The sequence below is a fragment of the Branchiostoma belcheri genome, unplaced genomic scaffold, assembly GCF_001625305.1.
Source record: "Branchiostoma belcheri isolate BF01 breed outbred unplaced genomic scaffold, Haploidv18h27 scaffold220, whole genome shotgun sequence".
Taxonomy (NCBI): domain Eukaryota; kingdom Metazoa; phylum Chordata; class Leptocardii; order Amphioxiformes; family Branchiostomatidae; genus Branchiostoma; species Branchiostoma belcheri.
The window spans coordinates 182,708-208,216 of record NW_017803714.1 but is presented as its reverse complement, the minus strand read 5'-3'; the positions used below and the strand labels follow the sequence as shown (position 1 = coordinate 208,216).

The 25,509-nt window shown below is 39.2% G+C and overlaps 3 protein-coding genes across 6 annotated transcripts in view; 1 reads left to right on the top strand and 2 right to left on the bottom strand.

Moving 5' to 3' along the window:
- LOC109470364 overlaps nt 1-25,508 on the top strand; it is a 26,351-nt gene extending 843 nt beyond the window's left edge. The window contains exons 2-5 of one of the 2 annotated variants that reach the window (XM_019769292.1): nt 360-446; nt 820-916; nt 1,574-1,661; nt 25,334-25,508. In XM_019769292.1, the coding sequence (XP_019624851.1) occupies nt 360-446; nt 820-916; nt 1,574-1,631 (242 nt within the window). In that variant the 3' untranslated portion in view covers nt 1,632-1,661; nt 25,334-25,508. Of the gene's footprint in view, nt 1-359; nt 447-819; nt 917-1,573; nt 2,174-25,333 lie in introns of those variants that run through there. The other variant, XM_019769291.1, reaches the window with a different exon arrangement.
- Nucleotides 2,332-11,264, bottom strand: LOC109470363 (N(G),N(G)-dimethylarginine dimethylaminohydrolase 1-like). Of its 3 annotated transcripts, none has more exons than XM_019769288.1 (6): nt 11,170-11,264; nt 6,421-6,790; nt 5,903-6,002; nt 5,065-5,261; nt 4,290-4,418; nt 2,332-3,390 (listed from the first exon to the last, which is right to left on the bottom strand). In XM_019769288.1, exons 2-6 carry the CDS (start codon nt 6,757-6,759, stop codon nt 3,289-3,291), a joined length of 867 nt encoding a protein of 288 aa, XP_019624847.1. In that variant the 5' UTR covers nt 6,760-6,790; nt 11,170-11,264; the 3' UTR covers nt 2,332-3,288. The 3 variants fall into 3 exon arrangements, with proteins under 3 accessions (XP_019624847.1, XP_019624848.1, XP_019624849.1); XM_019769289.1 differs by lacking the exon at nt 11,170-11,264 and adding an exon at nt 9,015-9,083; XM_019769290.1 differs by lacking the exon at nt 11,170-11,264 and adding an exon at nt 8,947-8,961.
- On the bottom strand, nt 14,726-21,471 carry LOC109470362 (N(G),N(G)-dimethylarginine dimethylaminohydrolase 1-like). Its single transcript, XM_019769286.1, has 6 exons — nt 21,398-21,471; nt 18,773-19,142; nt 18,269-18,368; nt 17,458-17,654; nt 16,926-17,054; nt 14,726-15,980 (listed from the first exon to the last, which is right to left on the bottom strand). Exons 2-6 carry the CDS (start codon nt 19,109-19,111, stop codon nt 15,879-15,881), a joined length of 867 nt encoding a protein of 288 aa, XP_019624845.1. The 5' UTR covers nt 19,112-19,142; nt 21,398-21,471; the 3' UTR covers nt 14,726-15,878.
- Nucleotide 25,509: the final 1 nt, after the last annotated feature.

Sequence of the window (25,509 nt, the reverse complement as noted above, 5' to 3'; positions counted from 1 at the left end):
TGTGTGTGTGTGTGTGTGTGTGTGTGTGTGTGTGTGTGTGTGTGTGTGTGTGTGTGTGTGGTGTGTGTGTGTGTGTGTGTGTGTGTTAGTATGCTTGGGGTATGAGGGTGTGTTGGTGTGTGTGGGTGTGTGAGTGTGTGTGTGTATGAGCATTTAAGAGTTGATTCAGAGCCTGAATTTTTTTCTTTTGCAAATCAAAACAAAATTGAAGCAGGCAAATTCAAGAACCAACATTGTGCGGCCTTATTTTTTGTAAGTAATGGTAGATAAACATTCATTTCATTCAATTAAATGAACATTTATTTCTCAAGTCCTTTATCCATCACTTATTCCACAGTCTTGTCTCCCTGTGTTTTCAGATGTTGACTACACTAACACTGGACCCACTGACCCATTCGTGTCTGCAAACTGGGCAATCTTTGTCCCCCTGGAGTGGTATGCAAAAAGTATGTATAGTTTCTCATGTGTTTTCCGAAAGCTATATTTTATACACTTCTAGCAGCTTTCCCATTGGTCAGCCCCAATATCATAATGAGCTTGCAATGATATGTAATCTAAGAAGGAGAATTGGGAACTTACACTGTATATGTAAGGGTAAAAAAATAATAAAATAATAATGATATCATGATGATTGTTATATAGTACATATATTTAGAAATGAATCTTAGTAGTTTTTGCTGACATTCTACCTATATGGTGCACCCAAAACAATTTTTGTGCACCCAATTTTTAGGTTGGGTGCACCAGTGCACCTATTGCTAGTACCCAAAATGAATGTCGAGCCCAGCATGTTTTACCCCTGATTGTGTGTCTGTGCAGCTGTACCCTGGGTGATGCAGAACCGAGGTGACCAGGACATCCTGGTACATCCCAACTCTGGGGCAGAGGTCAGCGACCACACCCGCTGGGCTCTCTGGTCAGTCACACTTCCTCAACCCGTTTCCCATCCCCAGAATGCATTGCGAAAACAGGGGTCTAAACCTCATTTGCATAGGACAGGAAGGCATGAATGATCCTGGTGACGTTAAACAGCTTGTTTTTCAGTGTGTTTTGAGGTGTTGGGGCATTTTATGCTCAATGTTAATTGAATTACTTTAATGTAATCTGATTTAATCTAATCCTGATTTTTAAAGTCTGCAACATTGCAGATTGCTTAACTTCTGCAATATTGAAAATGGAGAATGCAGACTGCAGATGGATATTTCTAACAGTGGGGATGGTATTCACCAGTTTGCCATACCCAGAATGCATTGCAAAAACAGGGGTCTAAACCTCATTTGCATAGGACAGGAAGGCATCGGAAAGATGCTAGTGACATTAAACAGTTTGCTTTTCAGTGTGTTTTGAGGTGTTTGGGCATTTTATGCTCAACATTAATTACATTACTATGGGTCGAATCTGACAACAAATAGAGAATGAAGTTTTAGTGTTCTTTTCAACATGGAACATGTGGTTTGTAATGTTACAGCATCAGTATAGCATTACCACTATTACAAACCACTTATTCCAAAAAATTCATTCCCTATTTGTTGTAATTTAATGTTTTACTGAAATGCCTTCATTTTTTTTCCAGGATGGGCGAAAAATGGCCACTCAACTCTGCTTCCTTCACCAACCAGACTGTGCTTTAGGACAGCCATCTTTACTACTAAAGCCATAATCTGGACAACAGTCTGACAGTAAACACTGGACAATCTGAGACTAATCACATTACAGCGTACAAAATACCTGGTTGCCCAGTTGCCTCGGGCAACCAAATTTTACTTGGGGCAACCTGAATTTTAAGAATGCCCCCCCCCCAAATCATGCCCACTTGGCTTGCACCACTGTATCCGGCAGATACTTTTTGATTTTAGGTGTTAATGCATTGGCTATTACTAGTGTCAGTTAACTTAATTTAAAGGCTAGTGTTAGAAATATTGTCAAAGTCTTATGTATGTAACATTACTTAATTTGAGGAAAGTAGTAACTTATAAGTGGGGCAACCTAAAATTCTGATGGGCAACCTAATTTTTCAACATGGTTCAAAAAGTATTTTGTACACTGCATTAGAACTTATCAGCAGCTACAATAATGATATCCATATGCTTGTGTAACTTGTAGTCTGTGTATCATATCAATACAATTTTTAATTAATGTCATATAAAAGTATTTTAATAAAATTGTAAAAGTTCGAAAGTGTGATTTAAAGTTTTAAAAGTTTAATTGTAAAAGTTTAAAAGTTTAATTGTAAAAGTTTAAAAGTTTAATTGTAAAAGTTTAAAAGTTCAATTTAAAAGTTTTAAAAGTTTAATTGTAAAAGTTTAAAGTGGTAAAAAGGAAGCGTTGGTAATTGAATATAAATTTTAAGTAAGTATTAAGTTAAATTAAAGTAGTATTAAATTTCATTGTATTTTTATTGTGAAATCACTGACTATACTTCAGAATTGTTCCGACCCTGACAAAAACTAATTTTCCTACTTCAACAAAATTAAGTATAGCTGAGTTAGTGAGTTCCGATGGCTAATACATTATTCGAAATACAAAAATGGATAATATATACGATATATTTATATCTAAAAAAATCTTCCGGGGTATTATAATCTTTTGATATAAAACTACCGGCTTTGATTTTTTTGTTAGTATTGCGCTTTTTCCCACTTGTATAAAATTGCTTTCAATTTGTACAATTTTCATGCCGAACAATTTGTGACATAACCCGCTACCAGGAAAGACGTTCTGTATACTTAAATGTCTGTAATACTAAAGCCAATAGGAGACTGTGTCCCATGTGTCATAAAGGCGTTGAAAACGAATTACATTTTATAATAGATTGCCCTACTTATGATGAAAACCGACAAAAATTGTTACAATATGTTACATGAAAGACCGATATAACACTACCCCATACAAAGACAAAGATATTCAATATGCTACTATCATGTCCTGTCAATATATCCAATATGCATATGCCAATTTATACACAATTCGCTGACAAATGAGAAAATGTAATAAATTCCTGACACAATATATTACTATCAACAGAGTTAGATTAGTATGATTAGTGTCTCTTTATCAAATTGTTATACATAGTTTATGAAAGTAGACCAGATTCCTTAGTACAGTTAGTAGAACTGTTAGATCTTCTTAGCATCACCAAGTATGCATGTATGTTAGCATCACCAGCTATGTATATTTTGTCATACGTTGTACCCGCTACATCTGTTGCGAAATAAAGCTCTTCTTTTTCTATCACAAGAGTGCTTTCAGTTTGCGATCCTAGAACGATCGGCGTTCCAGACCGGGATTCTAGAAAAGGACAGAACAACACGACAAGGCTGCGTCCACCTTCCCCAGCTCACCGATAGAACATGGCACCCGGTTGAAGCAAGAGAGTTTCTCCTCAAACACCTGGAGCAACAGATAGAACAAAGGCTTGATTAATACTCAAGATCAAGAATAAGAAAAGAACATTTTATCCTCTTACAGTAGAGTCGACCTCCTGCTACATTGTGCATTTAAGTTTTCGTCGCATTTCCCATCAACATTCTTACGAAAAGTAGCCAAGTACATGTCTTTTTTTTATTCCAACATTTCATGACTGGACATGGTGACGGCACACTCAAGTTATCAACTTTTTTATATCGTCACCAACGCAGAGGACAAATACGGAACAGGACGTACTCATTTTCACTTGAGTCAAGTGAGGAAAATCGTGTTAAGTGCCTTTCCCAAGGGCACAATTTCGGTGGCATGTCAGGACTGTCATTATTTGGTTCAGGAACTGTTGGGATCGTGTAGCGTTTATAGATACGTGTTTAGCCCAGAACCAACAGGTCCGGATCCTAAGTTCAAATCCAGACCCAGTGAGTCCTTGGTTCAAAATCCACTAACATGCCTCAATGTTGTGCCCTTTAGAAATACAATTTACACGAATTTCCACACTTTACAAAGTTTAAAATAAGAACCTAAATTTGTTTATGGACGTCCCTCAACTAGGACGTTAAATGGAGATTCAATCATATGTTTGGGGGCAGCCACGCCCCACACATGTTAAAAAACACCACAAATATCGAAAAAAAAGTAGAGACATGTCCCGGTAATCTAAATAACTGCTACATATGGAAGTTGGTGATCCACTACAAATCACCAAGATGGAAGTCTAATAAACGCTTGTCTCGTACTTGTATTAGCCACATGGTTTTTTGCTTGCTTTGCTTGGCTCCAAAAATTATATTGTAAAATTTATGTAACACTAATAGAACCTAACAAAGCAAGCAAACAAACAAACAAGCAAATATGTTGTTTACCTTCATGCTTTTTGGTCCCTGCTTTTCAGTACAGTGAATGACGTTTCCGTTGACGTGAATACAGTCCACAGCAGTATTGTCAGGCACCCACACAGGTTCATACGTGAACTCACTTTTTTCCAGAATCTTCTGCAAAATGTATCAGGAAATACGCTCTGTACATTAGAAGCTTTTCAAAATAGTATGGAAGTTCGTCTCAGAATTAAACTGTAGGTAAAGTTTTCTGAGAGAAGTTCAAGGAGTCATCTACATCAGGGCATACCAACCTTCTCCTAACCGGGGCGGGGGGCGTATATATATATATATGTATGGTCAGACAGGAGTATAAATCCCTCCTACTATAAAATTGCAACATTATGTAAACCAACACCAGTTACCATGGTGAGAGACGTCAACAAATCAGGTCATTGGCCATGTCAGAAGCTTAAGTAATTGTTTGGGACGGAAGAATATTGGTTGATATTGTGAATATTGTTAAGTTCATTTTATGCACTTTTTTAGTTGCCTATATGTTAACTGTGAAGTACTCACTTGTTTAGTTGTCTATTTGTTACTCGTAACTGTGCAATATTTGACTCTCTTTTTTTAAACACTAGCATGCAATTCAGAGCTACTTTTTAGTTGCGCTGCCACGTGCTAGCGATTGTACTCATCGATCAATCAATAAACAATTATTATTTTATTTATAAGAAGAAGAAGAGGAAACTGAGCAAAAATAATGTGTTTTCCTTCGGTGAACACATTATAAATCTGAAAATATATTCTCCCACTCTACCTTCCATGCCCTCTTGCCATCCTTGTTCTTCCCCAGCACCATGACGCCCGGTCCCGCACAGCACGCCACGCCTTTCAGATGGAACTCTGGCCACAAGACTGGGATGGTGTGGACAGGGTACTCTGGGAACGTGTTGGCCAGGGCTTTTCGGCCAGCTTTGTTGGTACATTCTGATGCGGCGACGAAGAACTCCTTTCCTAAGGACAGAGAACATTTTTAAATGTTCTCTGTCCTTAAAACATTTTTAAATGTTCTCTGTCCTTAGAACATTTTTAAATGTTCTCTGTCCTTAAAACTCTGTAAGAAACAGGAGGAGACTGTAAAAACCCACTGGTCACGGGCGGGGTTCGAACCCACGACCTCCCGGGCCCCAGTCAGACACTCTAACCTCTCCGCTAAAAGGTCTAGACCCGTTTGCCCGATCTGTTGGTATAAACCCCCCACTATTACACTACTCCCCCTTTTCTTTTCAAGATTCGTCCTCGAATCTTCCGAATTCGACATCCCTGGAGCGGCATTCTTTGCCAGAACTACCAGGGCTGGTGTGGGAACCACTGTAAGAAACAGGAGGCAGTAAAAACTCCACTGGTCCCGGGCCGGGGTTCGAACCCACGACCTCCCGGGCCCCAGTCAGACACTCTAACCTCTCCGCTAAAAGGTCTAGACCCGTTTGCCCGATCTGTTGGTAGGCCTATTAACCCCCCACTGTTACAACTCAAACAACAAGCAACTTGTACACCCTCTGTACCAAAAATGACAAGAAAACTCATGTGAAAGAAAAGAAGATCCACGCACAATCACACTGAAAACATAACCTCCGTTCAAGGAGGTAACAAACCTGTGAAGACGACATCACCCCCCTCCAGTTTCGCCTTCTCATCATGAATCCTGTGCACTTCCAGTCCAAGGCTTTTCAGACACGTCTCCACACAGTCAAGCTTAGGAAAACAACAACAAAAAAGACATGTTTAATATTAACTACTTAGCTTCTATTTCATATGTGTGGTATTTTTGTGATATCTTTGTGTGGTTTTATCTGCATCTGTATTTGTAAAGCAGGTTATCTCCAAACAGATCTTTCCTAACCCTTGAACATCTAACTCTAAATATTGTTTAAAGCTATCTAATGATGATGCCCCTATTGTACTTCGTGACAGCGAGTTTCACTTTGCGATAGTTCTAGGAACGAATGAGTTTTTTTTAACACCTCAATCCTTGGTTAATATTAATTCTGGTACTTAAAGGAATGACTTTTCCTTTTATTTCATTTCTTGGCTACCTATTATTTGGTAAATCCACCGATTTATTAGTTGTTTTTTACATCCTGCATAGTCTGGACAGGACTGTAGAACTGACCTCCCTTCTCCTAGGTCCTCCCCATGGCCTGGTCACCAGCGCTCTGTTCCCGACCACCACACAGGTGTCCTCCACAAACGGACAGTCCGGAGTGGACTCGTCCGCCGGTAGGACGGTCACCTCCAGCCCCAGGTCCCGCAGGGTCTGCGTGTACCGCTCGTGCTCTTCTCGGGCTTTAGCAATATCTATTCTCTCAAATTCATATCCTCGGTAGTATCGGTCTCTCTTGTAGGTTTCGACGGCTTCCGAGTGTTCACGAATGGACTCCGGAACTTGCCGAACCAGGGCTCGGGTGAACCTCGGGAAGCTGTCGGTCATGGTAGTGTTGGACTGGTCCATTATGTTGATACGATGACTAAGAACGGTGTTACTGTATTTGGAAAATAACGCACGAAACGCGTTTGAAAACAATGTTTTTTTAAGGAAATATACATTTCACTGTCTAGCACTCTAAGAACCTTGGAAGAAGTTTCATTTAATGTAAAATTATGTCATTTTAATCGTTTGGTTTGTTTTGAAGAACAAACACACACTCATGTTTCTTTTTATTCCATGTCGAGTACATGTCGTCCCTGGGCAAAATGTCTGAAACGTGCCACCACCCAGTCTACGACCTTCAAATGAAGGTCGCCAAGTTTTAAGTTTGTAGCAGAGCCGACCGTATTAATTGTCTCAAAGGGGCAATATATAATTTGCACCATAAAAACTGACATATTCTAATTGAAGTAATATTCATGTGATTGAAATTTACTTCTCCTTTTCAACATATGCGTGTAATTTTGCACGTAAAATTCATTTTCAACATATGCGTGGAATTATTTTATTTAATTATAACGTTTAATTGATCTCGTGCAATTATACATTTCCGACATTTCTGGTTGGCGCTAAAATACATGTAGCCTACACACGACACTCTTAGTCTACCCCCGTTCTTGTGATAACGAACCCGTTACAGGTAATGACGCAATGCTTGGCCGGATAGAGGCTGTCGGGTAATTCTATTCGTCCCTTAATCAGTATGCAAATGACTAGTTTGCAAAATGAAGAACGGCTTTCCGGATGTCTCCGTTAATTTCACCGATGGAGTCTTTTGTTTTTATCTTTTGGTCGACATTTTAGGTTTTCCTTTAACTTAGATATTTTTTGCCACGTGTAAATCGGGCTGAAAGCTGTATATTGCTTTGCCTGTTAAGTGTGATGAGACTGGCCTTAAAACATTAAATTAAAAGCAATTAAAACGCAATTATATTCCAAATGGTATTGGTGAATAGAAAAATTAACGGTAGAATTGCTGGCAACCTTTATTGCCGGCTAACTCCTCTGGCCAGGTACATTCCTTTATAGTCCGGTATAGATTAGGAGGTTTGGAGACGTTAGTAGTAATTTTCCGCTGTGAGACAAGTATTTAAAGCCTTGAGACCGGCTTTAACTAAAGATCGACCGCGGCTTACAGCAGTTGGATATTGCACAGTACCACAGGATCTCATCTACCAGTGTAATATCATAGAAAGATTTAGTCATTTTCCCTTTCTAACATCTTAAAAATGCTGGTTGGAACAAAGGGAATACACTGTCGCAGGTGACACAGAACACAAAGGAAACCGCCCGACCTGATAAGGTACAGGCTTTGTCTGTCAGCTTGAGCGATTCGCCTGGCTGGGCAGGTGTTGTGCTCATGAAATATTTTTAAAAAATTACACAAAACCATGCATCTTGCCTCTTTACAATTTTGGTAAAAATGAACTTACCTGCGATGATTTAAATGTCAAATTGAAACATTTTTATTTCTTAAGTTTAAAGAAAAATAATGCATAAAGAAAGCAAAGCCCGACGTCAGAGGGGGCAAGGCCAGCCAGAAGCAACCCTCCAATTACTTCATCATAAGTCTTTCTCGCTGGTATCCTTGTAAAGGTGTGCGAGGCTCTTTAGTTACATGTAATAAGTAGCTATAGATGACAGTGACGTATGGAAGGACAGTCTGACTCTCGGTCTATATGCACTGTAATGTATACCGCCATACACGACACCCTTATCATTATAATATGTGATGTAGTAGTTCAAAGCCTCCTTAAAAATGGCAAATAACGATTTTTAAACGATTTTCTCAAGCCTAATGTTACTTGGGCCCACGTTCAATACACTCTTCTAAATGACCCCAGCTAGTATCGCTCAAGGTAGTGTAGTTAGTCGATCGCGTCTCAATTTAACCTAGATTATAAGGACAAGGACCGGTTGGTACATTATCAATAGTCCTTGTCCAATGCTTTAGGTCAATTTTGTACTTAACAAAGGAGTTTCCCTTTTTAAATGTTGTAAGCTGCACTCTTCCCGTACCTGTACATGCAGTTGACTTCTTCGATATCCATAAAACGTCATTTTCAAAGTCCTGCCCATTAGTAGGAAAATAATGATTCTAAGCAAGCACCATGACACAACAAATGATCCTGTATACTAAACAATAGAACCATGCGACTTTCATGACAACGTTTTCCAACGCACCGTCTACCGTTTACATCTCCGGCTTACCTTTCGTTTGGATGTCGACGGTAACAACATACATAAACACTTAGATCAATGGTAAAAATAGAAATTACCTGCTTGTACGTAGCTGGTTCAGAGACAACTTCCAGAACTACCCCCGTTCTTGTGATAACGAACCCGTTACGTACAGGTAATGACGCAATGTTTGGTCGGACAGAGGCTGTCGGGTAATTCTATTCGTCACTGAATCAGTATGCAAATGACTAGTTTGCAAAATGAAGAACGGCTTTTCGGATGTCTCCGTTAATTTCACTGATGGAGTCTTTTGTTTTGGTCTTTTAGGTCGACATTGTAGGTTTTCCTTTTAAATTAGATATTTTTTGCCACGTGTAAATCGGGCTGAAAGCTGTATATTGCTTTGCCTGTTAAGTGTGATGAGACTGGCCTTAAAACATTTTTAAACGCAATTAAAACGCAATTATATTCCAAATAGTATTGGTGAATAGAAAAATTAACGGTAGAATTGCTGGCAAAGTGGAACCTTTATTGCCGGCTAACTCCTCTGGCCATTCTTTTTTAGGACGATTCCTGCTAATTATTCCGCCTGCAAATGAGTCCGGTATAGATTAGGAGGTTTGGAGACGTTAGTAGTAATTTTCCGCAGTGAGACAAGTTTTTAAAGCCTTGAGACCGGCTTAAACTAGATCGACCGCGGCTTACACCTGTTGGATATTGTATAGTACCACAGGATCTCATCTAGCAGTGTCATATCATAGAAAGATTTAGTCATTTTCCCTTTCTAACATCTTAAAAATGCTGGTTGAAACAAAGGGAATACACTGTCGCAGGTGACACAGAACACAAAGGAAACCGCCCGACCTGATAAGGTACAGGCTTTGTCTGTCAGCTTAAGCGATTCGCCTGGCTGGGCAATTGGGACAGGTGTTGTGCTAATGAAATATTTTAAAAAAATTACACAAAACCATGCATCTTGTCTCTCTACAAATGACATAAAATGTGGTGAAAATTAACTTATCTGCACATCGTGGGATGAATTAAAAATTTTTAATTGAAAGATTTGATTTCCTAAGTTAAGAGAAGAAACAAATAACTAATAGAGAAAACAAAGCCCTACGTCAGAGGTGGCAAGACAGCTAGAAGTAATCCTTCAATTACATGATTTTAAGCTCCGCTAAAACCTAAACACGTAGCTCGTTTCGGTTAAGATTCGCCATACTGGTTTACTGGAGTACTGCCGGGGTTTAAGTAACTTACTATTACCTGGCACACAGTGTCGTGGATCCAGAGCAGGCAAAAAGTCAACAATCTATCAGCCTATTTCCGAATGAAACAACGTGTTTTTCACCTGACACAAAGGCATTACTAGCATTACTGTAAAAAGCTCTTGTCCGGTACGTGTACATAGTCATCTCTTTTAAGCTCGAAACAAATGCTATACCTGTATTGCTGTGACTTGCCTGAACCGGTCCCAAGAAACACCAGCCACTATAGTGAAAGTAAGCAAAAGGCCCATCTGCACTTTCTTCCTTCACAGATAAAAAAGTCTTTCTCGCTGGTATCCTTGAAATTGTATGCAAGGCTTTTTTTTACTAAATAACTAGCTACAGATGACAATGACGTATGGAAGGACAGTCTGACTCTCGGTCTTTGTGCACTGTACTGTAAACCGCGGTACACTACACTCTTATCACTAGAATATGTGATGTAGTCGTTTCAAGGCCGACTTATGAATGGCAAATAACGATTTCTAAACGTGATTTTCTCAAGCATATTATGTTACTTGGTACCACGATTAAAGCATCATTCTAAATGACCCCGAAAGACTGGTATCGCTTAAGGTAGTGTGGTTAGTCGATCGCGTCTCAATTTAACCTAGATTTTAAGGACAAGGACCGGTTGGTACATTACCAATAGTCCTTGTCCAATGATTTAGGTCAATTTTGTACCTAACAAAGGAGTTTCTCTTTTGATATGTTGTAAGCTGCACTTTTCCCGTGCAGCTTCTTCGATATCCATAAAACGTCATTTTCAAAGTCCTGGCCATTAGTAGGAAAATAATGATTCTAAACAAGCACTATGACACAACAAATGATCCTGTATATTAAACAATAGAACCATGCGACTTTCATGACAACGTTTCCTAACGCACCGTCTACCGTTTACATCTCCGACGTACCTTTCATTTGGATGCCATCGGTAACAACATAACATAAATACTTAGATCAACGGTAAAAAAATCGAAAATACCTGCTTGTGCGTAGCTGGTTCAGAGACGACTCCCCGAACTACCCCCGTTCTTGTGATAACGAACCCGTTACAGGTAATGACGCAATGTTTGGCCGGACAGAGGCTGTCGGGTAATTCTATACGTCCCTGAATTAGTATGCAAATGACTAGTGTGCAAAATGAAGAAGGGCTTCTCGGATGTCTCCATTAATTTCCCATTACCGATGGAGCCAGCGCCCTGGGAAAGAATTGAGTAGGAGCAAGGAGGTTTTAGGGGATATATAACCTCCTTCAGTTGGTAGGAGAGATCAAATAATGAATCAAATGAATGAAAGACCTACCCTTTACGCTCTTATAAGCTAAGTACAGATCTTAAGCGACGGTCACAACCCGCCGTACGTGCTTCTGCGTGCTGTCTACGTGCAAAAACGTGGGCAAACGTAGGGGATCCGTGCGTGGTGAGTACCACCTCGGTACGGAATCCTACGGATTTGGGAGCACGCAGACACGCCGTAGAACTTTAAGTGCATGTAAATCTTTTTCTACGTGCGGTCTGCGGATTCACCACGCGTGCGTGCTAGTACGAGCGACGCACGTGCCCCGTACGTGCCGTGCGGAAGAAGCACGTGTGAGTACGGCCTTCTTACGGTAAAGTTGCAATCGCACAGAGATCGTACGTTGTAAGCACGTACAACTCACTTACCAGTTGCTCAACGTACGATGCACGCAACCGCTCACGGCCAGTCTTGGCGTGCAGACCACACTCTTACACCTTGCGCAACCGTGCGAGTGACGTGCGAGTGACGTGCGTCGACGCCACTCGTTCCCCACGTTTTCAGGAAAAACGTACCAGACGTAGCCTCCCAAAAAACGTACGGAGAAAAAGCACGTACGGCGGGTTGTGACCGTCGCTTTAGAGATAAAGCAGAATTAAATTGTTGAACACCATAACGCAAGCGAATTTCAGAGAATGGGGATTATATTTCGCCTGGTAATGTACGTTTGAGGAAATACTGATCTTATCATTACCAAAGGTTTTCCTTTTAGATTACATCTCGCACGCAGACTCGTTCGGTGACCCAGTTTTCCTGCTGAGGGCTTTACTGCTCACTTGTAACCTTTTGAATTGTCGTCAACGTAGAGGAGAAATCCAATATCTTCCTTGGTTACATAAACAAGTTGCGTTATATACTACTGTACCAGTATATCTTTACTTGAGTATACCAATCCAGGTTTCAACGAATGAGCGTGGGAAGTGATTTGCAACCGAGCTATTGAAGGGTAAAAATGTTTGCATAAACGTTTTCTTTTTACAAGACTGGGCACTTACCAGATTTGTATACCAGTCCTTTTCTAAAGTCCTGGTGATTAGAGGCAAAAAGGATTGTATTCGGCAATCGCCATGTCAAAACAAAGAAAGGGAATCCTGTATTCCAAACAAAAGACACGTGAGAACCCCGCGACTTTCACGACAAAGTTGTCTAACACTGTGTAGGTGTAACATTTACGACTTACCTTTCATTTGGTTACCGACTGTAAAAAAACAGCATACATGCGTAAATTGCTGATCAATAGTAAAAAAAAGAGAATACCTGTTGCAGATATCTGGTTCAGAGACAGTTAAGGGAACCTCTAGCTCTCGATCCAGTTTTTTTGCCAGATAATTGGCTATCGGGTACTTCTATACTATTTATGATTATGCTCTATCTTTATCACCTTTCTGATCTTTCTCACCACCTGTAATAATGCTCTATGCAAATTAACTCGTGTTTTATATAAAATAAAAGTGTGTCATAATATAAATCATGAATTTCTTGTATAACCGCTACATCTTGAGAAAGTTGTGATCTACTAGTATGTTTACCCCCTGATTGACTCCTGTCTGTGCAGCTGTACCCTGCTCGGTTGGGTTAAGGCGGCCTAGGCTGATATTCATGTTCGAGTTCGGACGTGTATCTGCACGATTGCCACATACATGTTTCGAACCCGAATCATGTTCCACCATGTTCGATATGACGTCATTCGAATAGAACGCGTGTTCGAATTCGGGGTTACCGGCGGTCATTTGTATGTTTTCCCTGTAAACCCGCGTTGTTACGCATTTTATTCTCGGAGTATGACTTAAACGGCTTTACGCCCAGCTGAAAACAACATAATTCATCTTTAGAGTAATCCATGTTTACGTATTATCACTTTTTTATCAAAATTATCCGAGGCTATTTTGCATATAAGTCGAAATTTTTTAACTGTGGCGATTTTTTAACGAAAAATGACAGAAAAATAGCTGTTTCTGTCGTTTTTGGCCCAAAAAAACAGTGTAACTGTCATTTAAAACAAAATAGCCTCGGACAAAAATAATAAATAGGGGGTTGGCTTTCTACTTGTAAAATATCATGATGAAAGGTGTTGTTACCGCTTGGGCGTAAAGCCATGAAGTAAACAGCTTTTTTTTAACCAAAATGTTGATTTTTAACCCAAAAATTCAGAAGTAGTAAAAACAAAATAACCTTTACTCAATGTGTTTCAAGTACTACTAGAACTGTGTGAAGTTAAGTTGTGGTGCGACCAAGCTATCAAAAGTTACAGCCATATGTATGAAATACTAATCATAGTTGGCCATAGGCTGCCTTAACCCAACCGAGTGGGTGATGCAGAACCGAGGTGACCAGGACATCCTGGTACATCCCAACTCTGGGGCAGAGGTCAGCGACCACACCCGCTGGGCTCTCTGGTCAGCCACTTCCTTAATATACCATCCTGAGTGTTAGAAATACCCATCTGCAGTCTACATTTTCAATATTGCGGAAGAAAAGTTAAGCAGCCTGCAATTTTGCAGACTGTCATCATTGGGATAGGGGATAGGATGTCAATGGTGATCAAGAGTTTAATATTGACTTGATGATACTAGTATACATTACAAGTGGTCCAGTACAATGCAACTTTACATGTACCGGAATTTTCTAAATTGCATGTAAAATCACCATTGCATGTATAGGCCGTAGGTTTTAAGATCTAGACTTTTCAGTGTGTATTTGCGGAAGTATTTCCAAATTGCAGAACCAAATTTTGATAATGATATTCTGCAATATTGCAGAACAGTGCAAAACAGTATTTCTACCACTGCATCCTGCTGTTAAGTTCATCCATATACAGAATTCACTATGATAAAACAAATATATCTTCTGAATAAGGACATTTTCTGGTAGTTGCTATGGTCCTACCTATGGTCCTGTGGTACGTGCTATGGTCATGACTGTTTGGTGACAAATAGCTTTTCCTGTCAAAAATAACTGGTGTGGGTTTTGTCCCCCTAGCAGCTTGATCTGGAACTTCGGGGGAGTTTCTAGCAAAATCCTTTAAACCAGATATGGACAGAAAGGAACAATGCAATTTGAATTTCATAATTTCTTATGTGTAGGTAGGTTTAGAGAGATTAACATATCATATTAATTAAATACAAATTATGCTAAAGAAGATTTGCACAAGAAAGCAAATCTTATTTTTGTCAGTGACATTACACTTTTGCCTCACAGATTAGTATTCCATATGGGAGAGGATTTTTTAAACTTGTTACTGTAACATGAAAAGAATGACCAGAGAGTTGACTTTGAAAATTCAGTTTTGCTGAACAAATTATATTAGATGCCTTCAATAACTTTAAAACATCTTTGATAGTGATGGACAGGTTTATTAAGAATAACATTTCACATCACTAAATTAGTAATGTTAACATTGACAGTGACTTGAAGAACATTTAAGAACTGATTAATGTAACATTACAAAATACAACTACCTGTGTTTACAATTCCAGGGCTCAATTTTTTCTGTAAACCTGCATTGGAAATGACCTGACAATTTTTAGTACTGCTAAGCATGAAAAGTTAGTTTCTATAATAAATGTATGTATAAAGGACTTACACATCTTGTCACCTTGAAAATTTTTGTGATGAAAATGTTGTTTCCTAGCATTTAGACTTATAGTATAATGTGTTACTGAAGTGCCTTCATTTTTTCCAGGATGGGCGAAAAATGGCCACTCAACTCTGCTTCCTTCACCAACCAGACTGTGCTTTAGGACAGCCATCTTTACTACTAAAGCCATAATCTGGACAACAGTCTGACAGTAAACACATTAGTAGCTACAATAATTATATGCATATGATTGTGTCGCATTTATTCTGTACATCATAGAATATCAATACAATTTTCTAACCAATGGCATGTAAAATTATTAAGTTTTAAGTACTTATAAGGAAGCTTTTGCAGTCAAATATAAATTTAAAGTAAGTATGAAGTTGATTTAAAGTAGTATTAAATTTTATTGTATTTTTATTGTGAAATCACTCACTATACTTAAGAATATTGTTCCGACCCTGACAAAAACTAATTTTCCCTCTTCTACAAAATTAAGTTCTAACTGAGTTAGTGAGTTCTGTTGGCTACTACTTTATCTGAAATGGCTAATACGAAATATCTATATCTAAAAAATCTAAACACTTTTATTTAAAACTACCGGCTTTGATTTCTTGTTAGTATTGTGTTATTTTTTCCCACTTGTACAAAACTCCTTCGCCGTAGGCTGCTGTACAATTTTTATTTCGTAGAATTAGTGACAGAACCCGCTACCAGGAATAAAGTTCTGTATATATACTTAATATATAAATGTCTATCACAAGACTGTTTTCAGTTTGCGATCCTAGAACGATCGGCGTTCCAGACCGGGATTCTAGCTAGAAAAGGACAGAACAACACGACAAGGCTGCGTCCACCTTCCCCAGTTCACCGATAGAACATGGCACCCGGTTGAAGCAAGAGAGTTTCTCCTCAAACACCTGGAGCAACAGATAGAACAAAGGCTTGATTAATACTCAAATCAAGATCAAGAATAAGAAAAGAACATTTTATCCTCTTACAGGAGAGCCGACTTCCTGCTACATTGTGCAAGTTTTCGTCGCATTTCCCTTTTCAATCAACATTCTTACGAAAAGTAGCCAAGTACATGTCTTTATTTTTTTTTTATTCCAACATTTCATGACTGGACATGGTGACGGCACACTCAAGTTATATCAACTTATTTTATACCGTCACCAACGCAGGGGACAAATACGGAACAGAACGTACTCATTTTCACTTGAGTCAAGTGGGGAAAGTCGTGTAAAGTGCCTTTCCCAAGGGCACAATTTCGGTGGCATGTCAGGACTGTCATTATTTGGTTCAGGAACTGTTGGGATCGTGTAGCGTTTATAGTTACGTGTTTAACCCAGAACCAACAGGTCCGGATCCTAAGTTCAAGTCCAGACCCAGTCAGTCCTTGGTTCAAAATACACTAATTATAACGTGCCTCAATTTTGTGCCCTTTGGAAATAAAACTTACACGAATTTCCACACTTTACAGAGTTTAAAATAAGAATCTAAATTTGTATATGGACGTCCCCCAGATAGGGCGTTAAATGGAGGTTCGATCATTTGTTTGGGGGTAGCCATGCCCAACACATGTAAAAAAAAACACCACACATTTTGAAAAAAGGGACATGCCCCGGTTATCTAAATAACTGCTTCATATGGAAGTTGGTGATCCACTACAAATCACCCGGATGGAAACCTGATGAACCCCCGTCTCGTACTTGTATTAGCCACATGTTTTTTTTACATCATCTCCTTTTGGCTCCAGAAATGATATTGTCAAATTTATGTAACACTAATAGAAACTAATAAAGCAAGCAAGCAAACATACAAACAAACAAACAAACAAACAAACAAGCAAATATGTTATTTACCTTCATGCTTTTTGGTCCCTGCTTTTCAGTACAGTGAATGACGTTTCCGTTGACGTGAATACAGTCCACAGCAGTATTGTCAGGCACCCACACAGGTTCATACGTGAACTCACTTTTTTCCAGAATCTTCTGCAAAATGTATCAGGAAATACGCTCTGTATATTAGAAGCTTTTCAAAATAGTATGGAAGTTCGTCTCAGAATTAACCGTAGTAGGTAAAGTTTTCTGAGAGAAGTTCAAGGAGCCATCTACATCAGGGCATACCAACCTTCTCCTAACCGGGGCGGGGGGCGTTAATATATATGTATGGTCAGACAGGAGTATAAATCCCTCCTACTATAAAATTGCAACATTATGTAAACCAACACCAGTTACCATGGTGAGAGACGTCAACAAATCAGGTCATTGGCCAGGTCAGAAGCTTAAGTAATTGTTTGGGACGGAAGAAGAAGAAGAAGAGGAAACTGAGCAAAATTAATGTGTTTTCCTTCGGTAAGCATAATAAATCTGAAAATATATTCTCCCACTCTACCTCCCATGCCCTTTTGCCATCCTTGTTCTTCCCCAGCGCCATGACGCCCGGTCCCGCACAGCACGCCACACCTTTCAGATGGAACTCTGGCCACAAGACTGGGATGGTGTGGACAGGGTACTCTGGGAACGTGTTGGCCAGGGCTTTTCGGCCTGCTTTGTTGGTACATTCTGATGCGGCGACGAAGAACTCCTTTCCTAAGGACAGAGAACATTTAACTCTCAGACTGTAAGAAACAGGAGGAGACTGTAAAAACCCACTGGTCCCGGGCGGGGTTCGAACCCACAACCTCCCGGGCCCCAGTCAGACACTCTAACCTATCCGCTAAAAGGTCTAGACCCGTTTGCCCGATCTATTGGTATAAACCCCCCACTGTTACACTACTCCCCCTTTTCTTTTCAAGATTCGTCCTCGAATCTTCCGAATTCGACATCCCTGGACATCTGGCACTCGACAATTGGCACTCTTTGCCAGAACTCCCAGGGCCGGTGTGGGAACCACTGTAAGACTGTAAGAAACAGGAGGGAGCGAGTAGAAACAGATAAAAACCCTCCTGGTCCGGGCCGGGGTTCGAACCCACGACCTCCCGGGTCCCAGTCAGACACTCTAACCTCTCCGCTAAAAGGTCTATACCCGTTTGCCCGATCTGTTGGTAGCGCCTATAAACCCTCCCACTGTTACAACTCAAACAACAAGCAACTTTCATGCACACCCTCTGTACCAAAAATGACAAGAAAACTCATGTGAAAGAAAAGAAGATCCACGCACAATCACACTGAAAACATAACCTCCGTTCAAGGAGGTAACAAACCTGTGAAGACGACATCACCCCCCTCCAGTTTCGCCTTCTCATCATGGATTCTGTACACTTCCAGTCCAAGACTTTTCAGACACGTCTCCACACAGTCAAGCTTAGGAAAACAACAACAAAAAATACATGTTTAATATTAACTGCTTAGCTTCTGTTTCATATGTGTGGTATTTTTGTGATAACTTTGTGTGGTTTTATCTGCATCTGCAGGTTATCTCCAAACAGATCTTTCCTAACCCTTGAACATCTAACTCTAAATATTGTTTAAAGCTATCTAATGATGATGCCCCTACTGTACTTGGTGACAGCGAGTTCCACTTTGCGATAGTTCTAGGAACAAATGAGTTTTTTTAACACCTCAATCCTTCGTTAATAATTCTGGTACTTAAAGGCATGACTATTTCCTTTTATTTCATTTCTTGGCTACCTATTATTTGGTAAATCCACCGGTTTATTAGTTGTTTTTTACATCCTGCATAGTCTGGAAAAGACTGTAGAACTGACCTCCCGTCTCCTAGGTCCTCCCCATGGCCTGGTCACCAGCGCTCTGTTACCCACCACCACACAGGTGTCCTCTACAAACGGGCAGTCCGGAGTGGACTCGTCCGCCGGTAGGACGGTCACCTCCAGCCCCAGGTCCCGCAGGGTCTGCGTGTACCGCTCGTGCTCTTCTCGGGCTTTAGCAATATCTATTCTCTCAAATTCATATCCTCGGTAGTATCGGTCTCTCTTGTAGGTTTCGACGGCTTCCGAGTGTTCACGAATGGACTCCGGAACTTGCCGAACCAGGGCTCGGGTGAACTTCGGGAAGCTGTCGGCCATGGTAGTGTTGGACTGGTCCATTATGTTGATACGATGACTAAGAACGGTGTTACTGTATTTGGAAAATAACGCACGAAACGCGTTTGAAAACAATGTTTTTTTAAGGAAATATACATTTCACTGTCTAGCACTCTTAGAACCTTGGAAGAAGTATCATTTAATGTAAAATTATGTCATTTTGATCGTTTGGTTTGTTTTGAAGAACAAACAAACACACACTCATGTTTCTTTTTATTCCATGTCGAGTACATGTCTTCCCTGGGCAAAATGTCTGAAACGTGCCACCCAGTCTACGACCTTCAAATGAAGGTCGCCAAGTTTTAAGTTTGTAGCAGAGCCGACCGTAGTAATTGTCTCAAAGGGCAATATATAATTTGCACCAAAAAAACTGACATATTCTAATTGAAGTAATATTCATGTGATTGAAATTTACTTCTCCTTTTCAACATATGCGTGTAATTTTGCACGTAAAATTCATTTTCAACATATGCGTGGAATTATTTTATTTAATTATAACGTTCTCGTGCAATGATCTCGTGCAATTATACATTTCCGACATTTCTGGTTGGCGCTAAAATACATGTAGCCTACACACGACACTCTTAGTCTACCCCCGTTATTGTGATAACGAACCCGTTACAGGTAATGACGCAATGTTTGGCCGGACAGAGGCTGTCGGGTAATTCCATTCGTCCCTTAATCAGTATGCAAATGACTAGTTTGCAAAATGAAGAAGGGCTTTCCGGATGTCTCCGTTAATTTCACCGATGGAGTCTTTTGTTTTGGTCTTTTAGGTCGACATTGTAGGTTTTCCTTTAACTTAGATATTTTTTGCCACGTGTAAATCGGGCTGAAAGCTGTATATTGCTTTGCCTGTTAATAAGTGTGATGAGACTGGCCTTAAAACATTAAATTAAACGCAATTAAAACGCAATTATATTCCAAATGGTATTGGTGAATAGAAAAATTAACGGTAGAATTGCTGGCAACCTTTATTGCCGGCTAACTCCTCTGGCCAGGTACATTTCTTTTTTTAGGACGATTCCTGCTAATTATTCCGGTATAGATTAGGAGGTTTGGAGACGTTAGTAGTAATTTTCCGCAGTGAGGCAAGTTTTTAAAGCCTTGAGACCGGCTTTAACTAAAGATCGACCGCGGCTTACAGCAGTTGGATATTGCACAGTACCACAGGATCTCATCTACCAGTGTAATATCATAGAAAGATTTAGTCATTTTCCCTTTCTAACATCTTAAAAATGCTGGTTGGAACAATGGGAATACACTGTCGCAGGTGACACAGAACACAAAGGAAACCGCCCGACCTGATAAGGTACAGGCTTTGTCTGTCAGCTTGAGCGATTCGCCGGGCTGAGCAGGTGTTGTGCTCATGAAATATTTTTAAAAAATTACACAAAACCATGCATCTTGCCTCTTTACAATTTTGGTAAAAATGAACTTACCTGCGATGATTTAAATGTCAAATTGAAAGATTTTTATTTCTTAAGTTTAAAGAAAAATAATGCATAAAGAAAGCAAAGCCCGACGTCAGAGGTGGCAAGGCCAGCCAGAAGCAACCCTTCAATTACTTCATTATAAGTCTTTCTCGCTGGTATCCTTGTAAAGGTGTGCGAGGCTTTTTACTTACATGTAATAAGTAGCTACAGATGACAGTGAAGTATGGAAGGACAGTCTGACTCTCGGTCTATGTGCACTGTAATTTATACCACTATACACGACACCCTTATCATTATAATATGTGATGTAGTAGTTTCAAGGCCTCCTTAAAAATGGCAAATGACGATTTTTAAACGATTTTCTCAAGCCTAATGTTACTTGGGCCCACGTTTAATACACTCTTCTAAATGACCCCAGCTAGTATCGCTCAAGGTAGTGTAGTTAGTCGATCGCGTCTCAATTTAACCTAGATTATAAGGACAAGGACCGGTTGCTACATTATCAATAGTCCTTGTCCAATGCTTTAGGTCAATTTTGTACATAACAAAGGAGTTTCCCTTTTTAAATGTTGTAAGCTGCACTCTTCCCGTACCTGTACATGCAGTTGACTTCTTCGATATCCACCAAACTTCATTTTCAAAGTCCTGCCCATTAGTAGGAAAATAATGATTCTAAGCAAGCACCATGACACATCAAATGATCCTGTATATTAAACAATAGAACCATGCGACTTTCATGACAACGTTTTCCAACGCACCGTCTACCGTTTACATCTCCGACTTACCTTTCGTTTGGATGTTGACGGTAACAACATACATAAACACTTAGATCAATGGTAAAAATAGAAATTACCTGCTTGTACGTAGCTGGTTCAGAGACAACTTCCAGAACTACCCCCGTTCTTGTGATAACGAACCCGTTGCAGGTAATGACGCAATGTTTGGTCGGACAGAGGCTGTCGGGAAATTTTAAACGTCCCTTAATCAGTATGCAAATGACTAGTTTGCAAAATGAAGAACGGCTTTTCGGATGTCTCCGTTAATTTCACTGATGGAGTCTTTTGTTTTGGTCTTTTAGGTCGACATTGTAGGTTTTCCTTTTAAATTAGATATTTTTTGCCACGTGTAAATCGGGCTGAAAGCTGTATATTGCTTTGCCTGTTAAGTGTGATGAGACTGACCTTAAAACATTTTTAAACGCAATTAAAACGCAATTATATTCCAAATGGTATTGGTGAATAGAAAAATTAACGGTAGAATTGCTGGCAAAGTGGAACCTTTATTGCCGGCTAACTCCTCTGGCCATTCTTTTTTAGGACGATTCCTGCTAATTATTCCGCCTGCAAAGGAGTCCGGTATAGATTAGGAGGTTTGGAGACGTTAGTAGTAATTTTCCGCAATGAGACAAGTTTTTAAAGCCTTGAGACCGGCTTAAACTAGATCGACCGCGGCTTACAACAATTGGATATTGTATAGTACCACAGGATCTCATCTAGCAGTGTCATATCATAGAAAGATTTAGTCATTTTCCCTTTCTAACATCTTAAAAATGCTGATTGAAACAAAGGGAATACACTGTCGCAGGTGACACAGAACTCAAAGGAAACCGCCCGACCTGATAAGGTACGGGCTTTGTCTGTCAGCTTGAGCGATTCGCCTGGCTGGGCAATTGGGACAGGTGTTGTGCTAATGAAATATTTTTAAAAAATTACACAAAACCATGCATCTTGTCTCTCTACAAATGACATGAAATGTGGTGAAAATTAACTTATCTGCACATCGTGGGATGAATTAAAAATTTTAGATTGAAAGATTTGATTTCCTAAGTTAAAAAAGGAAACAAATAACTAATAGAGAAACAAAGCCCTACGTCAGAGGTGGCAAGACAGCTAGAAGTAATCCTTCAATTACATGATTTTAAGCTCCGCTAAAACCTAAACACGTAGCTCGTTTCGGTTAAGATTCGCCATACTGGTTTACTGGAGTACTGCCGGGGTTCAAGTAACTTACTATTACCTGGCACACAGTGTCGTGGATCCAGAGCAGGCAAAAAGTCAACAATCTATCAGCCTATTTCCGAATGAAACAACGTGTTTTTCACCTGACACAAAGGCATTACTAGCATTACTGTAAAAAGCTCTTGTCCGGTACGTGTACATAGTCATCTCTTTTAAGCTCGAAACAAATGCTATACCTGTATTGCTGTAATTTGCCTAAACTGGTCCCAAGAAACACCAGCCACTATAGTGAAAGTAAGCAAAAAGCCCCATCTGCACTTTCTTCCTTCACAGATTAAAAGTCTTTCTCGCTGGTATCCTTGAAATGGTATGCAAGGCTTTTTTTTACTAGATAACTAGCTACAGATGACAATGACGTATGGAAGGACAGTCTGACTCTCGGTCTTTGTGCACTGTACTGTAAACCGCGGTACACTACACTCTTATCACTAGAATATGTGATGTAGTCGTTTCAAGGCCGACTTATGAATGGCAAATAACGATTTCTAAACGTGATTTTCTCAAGCATATTATGTTACTTGGTACCACGATTAAAGCATCATTCTAAATGACCCCGCAAGACTGGTATCGCTTAAGGTAGTGTGGTTAGTCGATCGCGTCTCAATTTAACCTAGATTTTAAGGACAAGGACCGGTTGGTACATTATAAATAGTCCTTGTCCAATGATTTAGGTCAATTTTGTACCTAACAAAGGAGTTTCTCTTTTGATATGTTCTAAGCTGCACTTTTCCCGTACCTGTACATGCAGCTTCTTCGATATCCATAAAACGTCATTTTCAAAGTCCTGGCCATTAGTAGGAAAATAGTAATTCTAAACAAGCACTATGACACAACAAATGATCCTGTATATTAAACAATAGAACCATGCGACTTTCATGACAATGTTTCCTAACGCACCGTCTACCGTTTACATCTCCAACTTACCTTTCATTTGGATGCCGACTGAAGCAACATAGCATTTTTTTTTTATAAATACTTAGATCAACGTTACGAAATTTCGTATATTTTCAATATTGCAGAAGAAAAGTTAAGCAGCCTGCAATTTTGGAGACTGTAAACATTGGGATAGGGGATAGGATCTCAATGGTGATCAAGAGTTTATTGTTTGTTTGTTTGTTTGTTTATTCGATCTCCATTAGATTTACATGAAATCTATTCTTCCTGGAGTCGCAAAATTACAATGAAAGAAATGTACAGAACAGAACAAAACAAATGTACATGAAAGTAAAACCAACATAACAAAAGGTGTGAGTCTTAATAAAAAAAAATAACATAACGCACACAACATTAACTGAAAACTGAACTTAAGTGAACGGGGAGAGGTCAGAGGTCATGGATGATTAATGTAACAAAAACTGTTACAAAAAGAGGTTGCAAAACTGCAAACCATAAACAGTAGTAAATCACAAGTGGGTGCAGAACTGCAAATCTTAATAACGATAAGTAAATAACAAAGTGGATGCAGAACTGCAAATCCTAATAACAATAAATAAATAACAAGTGGATGCAGAACTGCAAATCATAATAACAAAAGTAAATAACAAATTGGATGCAGAACAGCATTATTGACTTTATGATATACATTACAAGTGGTCCAGTACAATGTAACTTAACATGTACCGGTATTTTTTCAAATTGCATGTGAAATCACAATTTTGTATATGCTATAGATTTTAAGGTCTAGACCTTTCAGTGTGTATTTGCAGAAAGTATTTCCAAATTGCAGAACCAAATTTTGATAATGATATTCTGCAATATTGCAGAACAGTTCAAAACAGTATTTCTACCACTGCATCCCGCTGTTAAAGCCATCCATATACAGAATTCAGAATGATAAAACAATTAGATCTTTTGGATTAGGACATTTTTCTGGTAGTTGGCATTCATTACTTTTCTTTCGTCCCGAACGTGCTATGGTCTTGACTTTTTGGTGACAAATAGCTTATCCTGTCAGAAATAACTGGTGTGGGTTTTGTCCCCCAGCAGCTTGTTCTGGAACTGCAGGGGAGTTTCTGAAAAATTCCTTTAAACCAGATATGTACAGAAAGGAACAATGTACTTTGAATTTCACAATTTCTTATGTGTAGGTAGCTTTAGAGAGATTAACATATCATATTAATTAAATACAAATTATGCTAAAGAAGATTTGCACAAGAAAGCAAATCTTATTTTTGTCAGTGACATTACACTTTTGCCTCACAGATTAGTATTCCATATGGGAGAGGATTTTTTAAACTTGTTACTGTAACATGAAAAGAATGACCAGAGAGTTGACTTTGAAAATTCAGTTTTGCTGAACAAATTATATTAGATGCCTTCAATAACTTTAAAACATCTTTGATAGTGATGGACAGGTTTATTAAGAATAACATTTCACATCACTAAATTAGTAATGTTAACATTGACAGTGACTTGAAGAACATCTAAGAACTGATTAATGTAACATTACAAAATACAACTACCTGTTTTTTACAATTCCAGGGCTCAATTTTTTCTGTAAACCTGCATTGGAAATGACCTGACAATTTTTAGTACTGCTAAGCATGAAAAGTTAGTTTCTATAATAAATGTATGTATAAAGGACTTACACATCTTGTCACCTTGAAAATTTTTGTGATGAAAATGTTGTTTCCTAGCATTTAGACTTATAGTATAATGTGTTACTGAAGTGCCTTCATTTTTTCCAGGATGGGCGAAAAATGGCCACTCAACTCTGCTTCCTTTACCAACCAGACTGTGGTTTAGGACAGCCTACTTACTAAAGTCATAATCTGGACAACAGTCTGACAGTAAACACATTAGTAGCTACAATAATTATATGCATATGCTTGTGTCACATTTAGTCTGTGCATCATAGAATATCAATACAATTTTCTAACCAATGGCATGTAAAATAATTAAGTTTTAAGTACTTCTAAGGAAGCTTTTGCAGTCGAATATAAAAAGT

Excerpts from the sequence above, each read along its gene's own strand:
- LOC109470363 (XM_019769288.1), bottom strand. The coding sequence starts at position 6,759 with ATGGACCAGTCCAACACTACCATGACCGACAGCTTCCCGAGGTTCACC. Across the intron at positions 4,419-5,064 it reads ATGGCAAGAGGGCATGGAAG|AAGATTCTGGAAAAAAGTGA; the intron begins GTAGAGTGGGAG and ends TACATTTTGCAG. Across the intron at positions 3,391-4,289 it reads AGGGACCAAAAAGCATGAAG|GTGTTTGAGGAGAAACTCTC; the intron begins GTAAACAACATA and ends CTGTTGCTCCAG.
- LOC109470362 (XM_019769286.1), bottom strand. The coding sequence starts at position 19,111 with ATGGACCAGTCCAACACTACCATGGCCGACAGCTTCCCGAAGTTCACC. Across the intron at positions 17,655-18,268 it reads GGGTGATGTCGTCTTCACAG|GAAAGGAGTTCTTCGTCGCC; the intron begins GTTTGTTACCTC and ends CTCTGTCCTTAG. Across the intron at positions 15,981-16,925 it reads AGGGACCAAAAAGCATGAAG|GTGTTTGAGGAGAAACTCTC; the intron begins GTAAATAACATA and ends CTGTTGCTCCAG.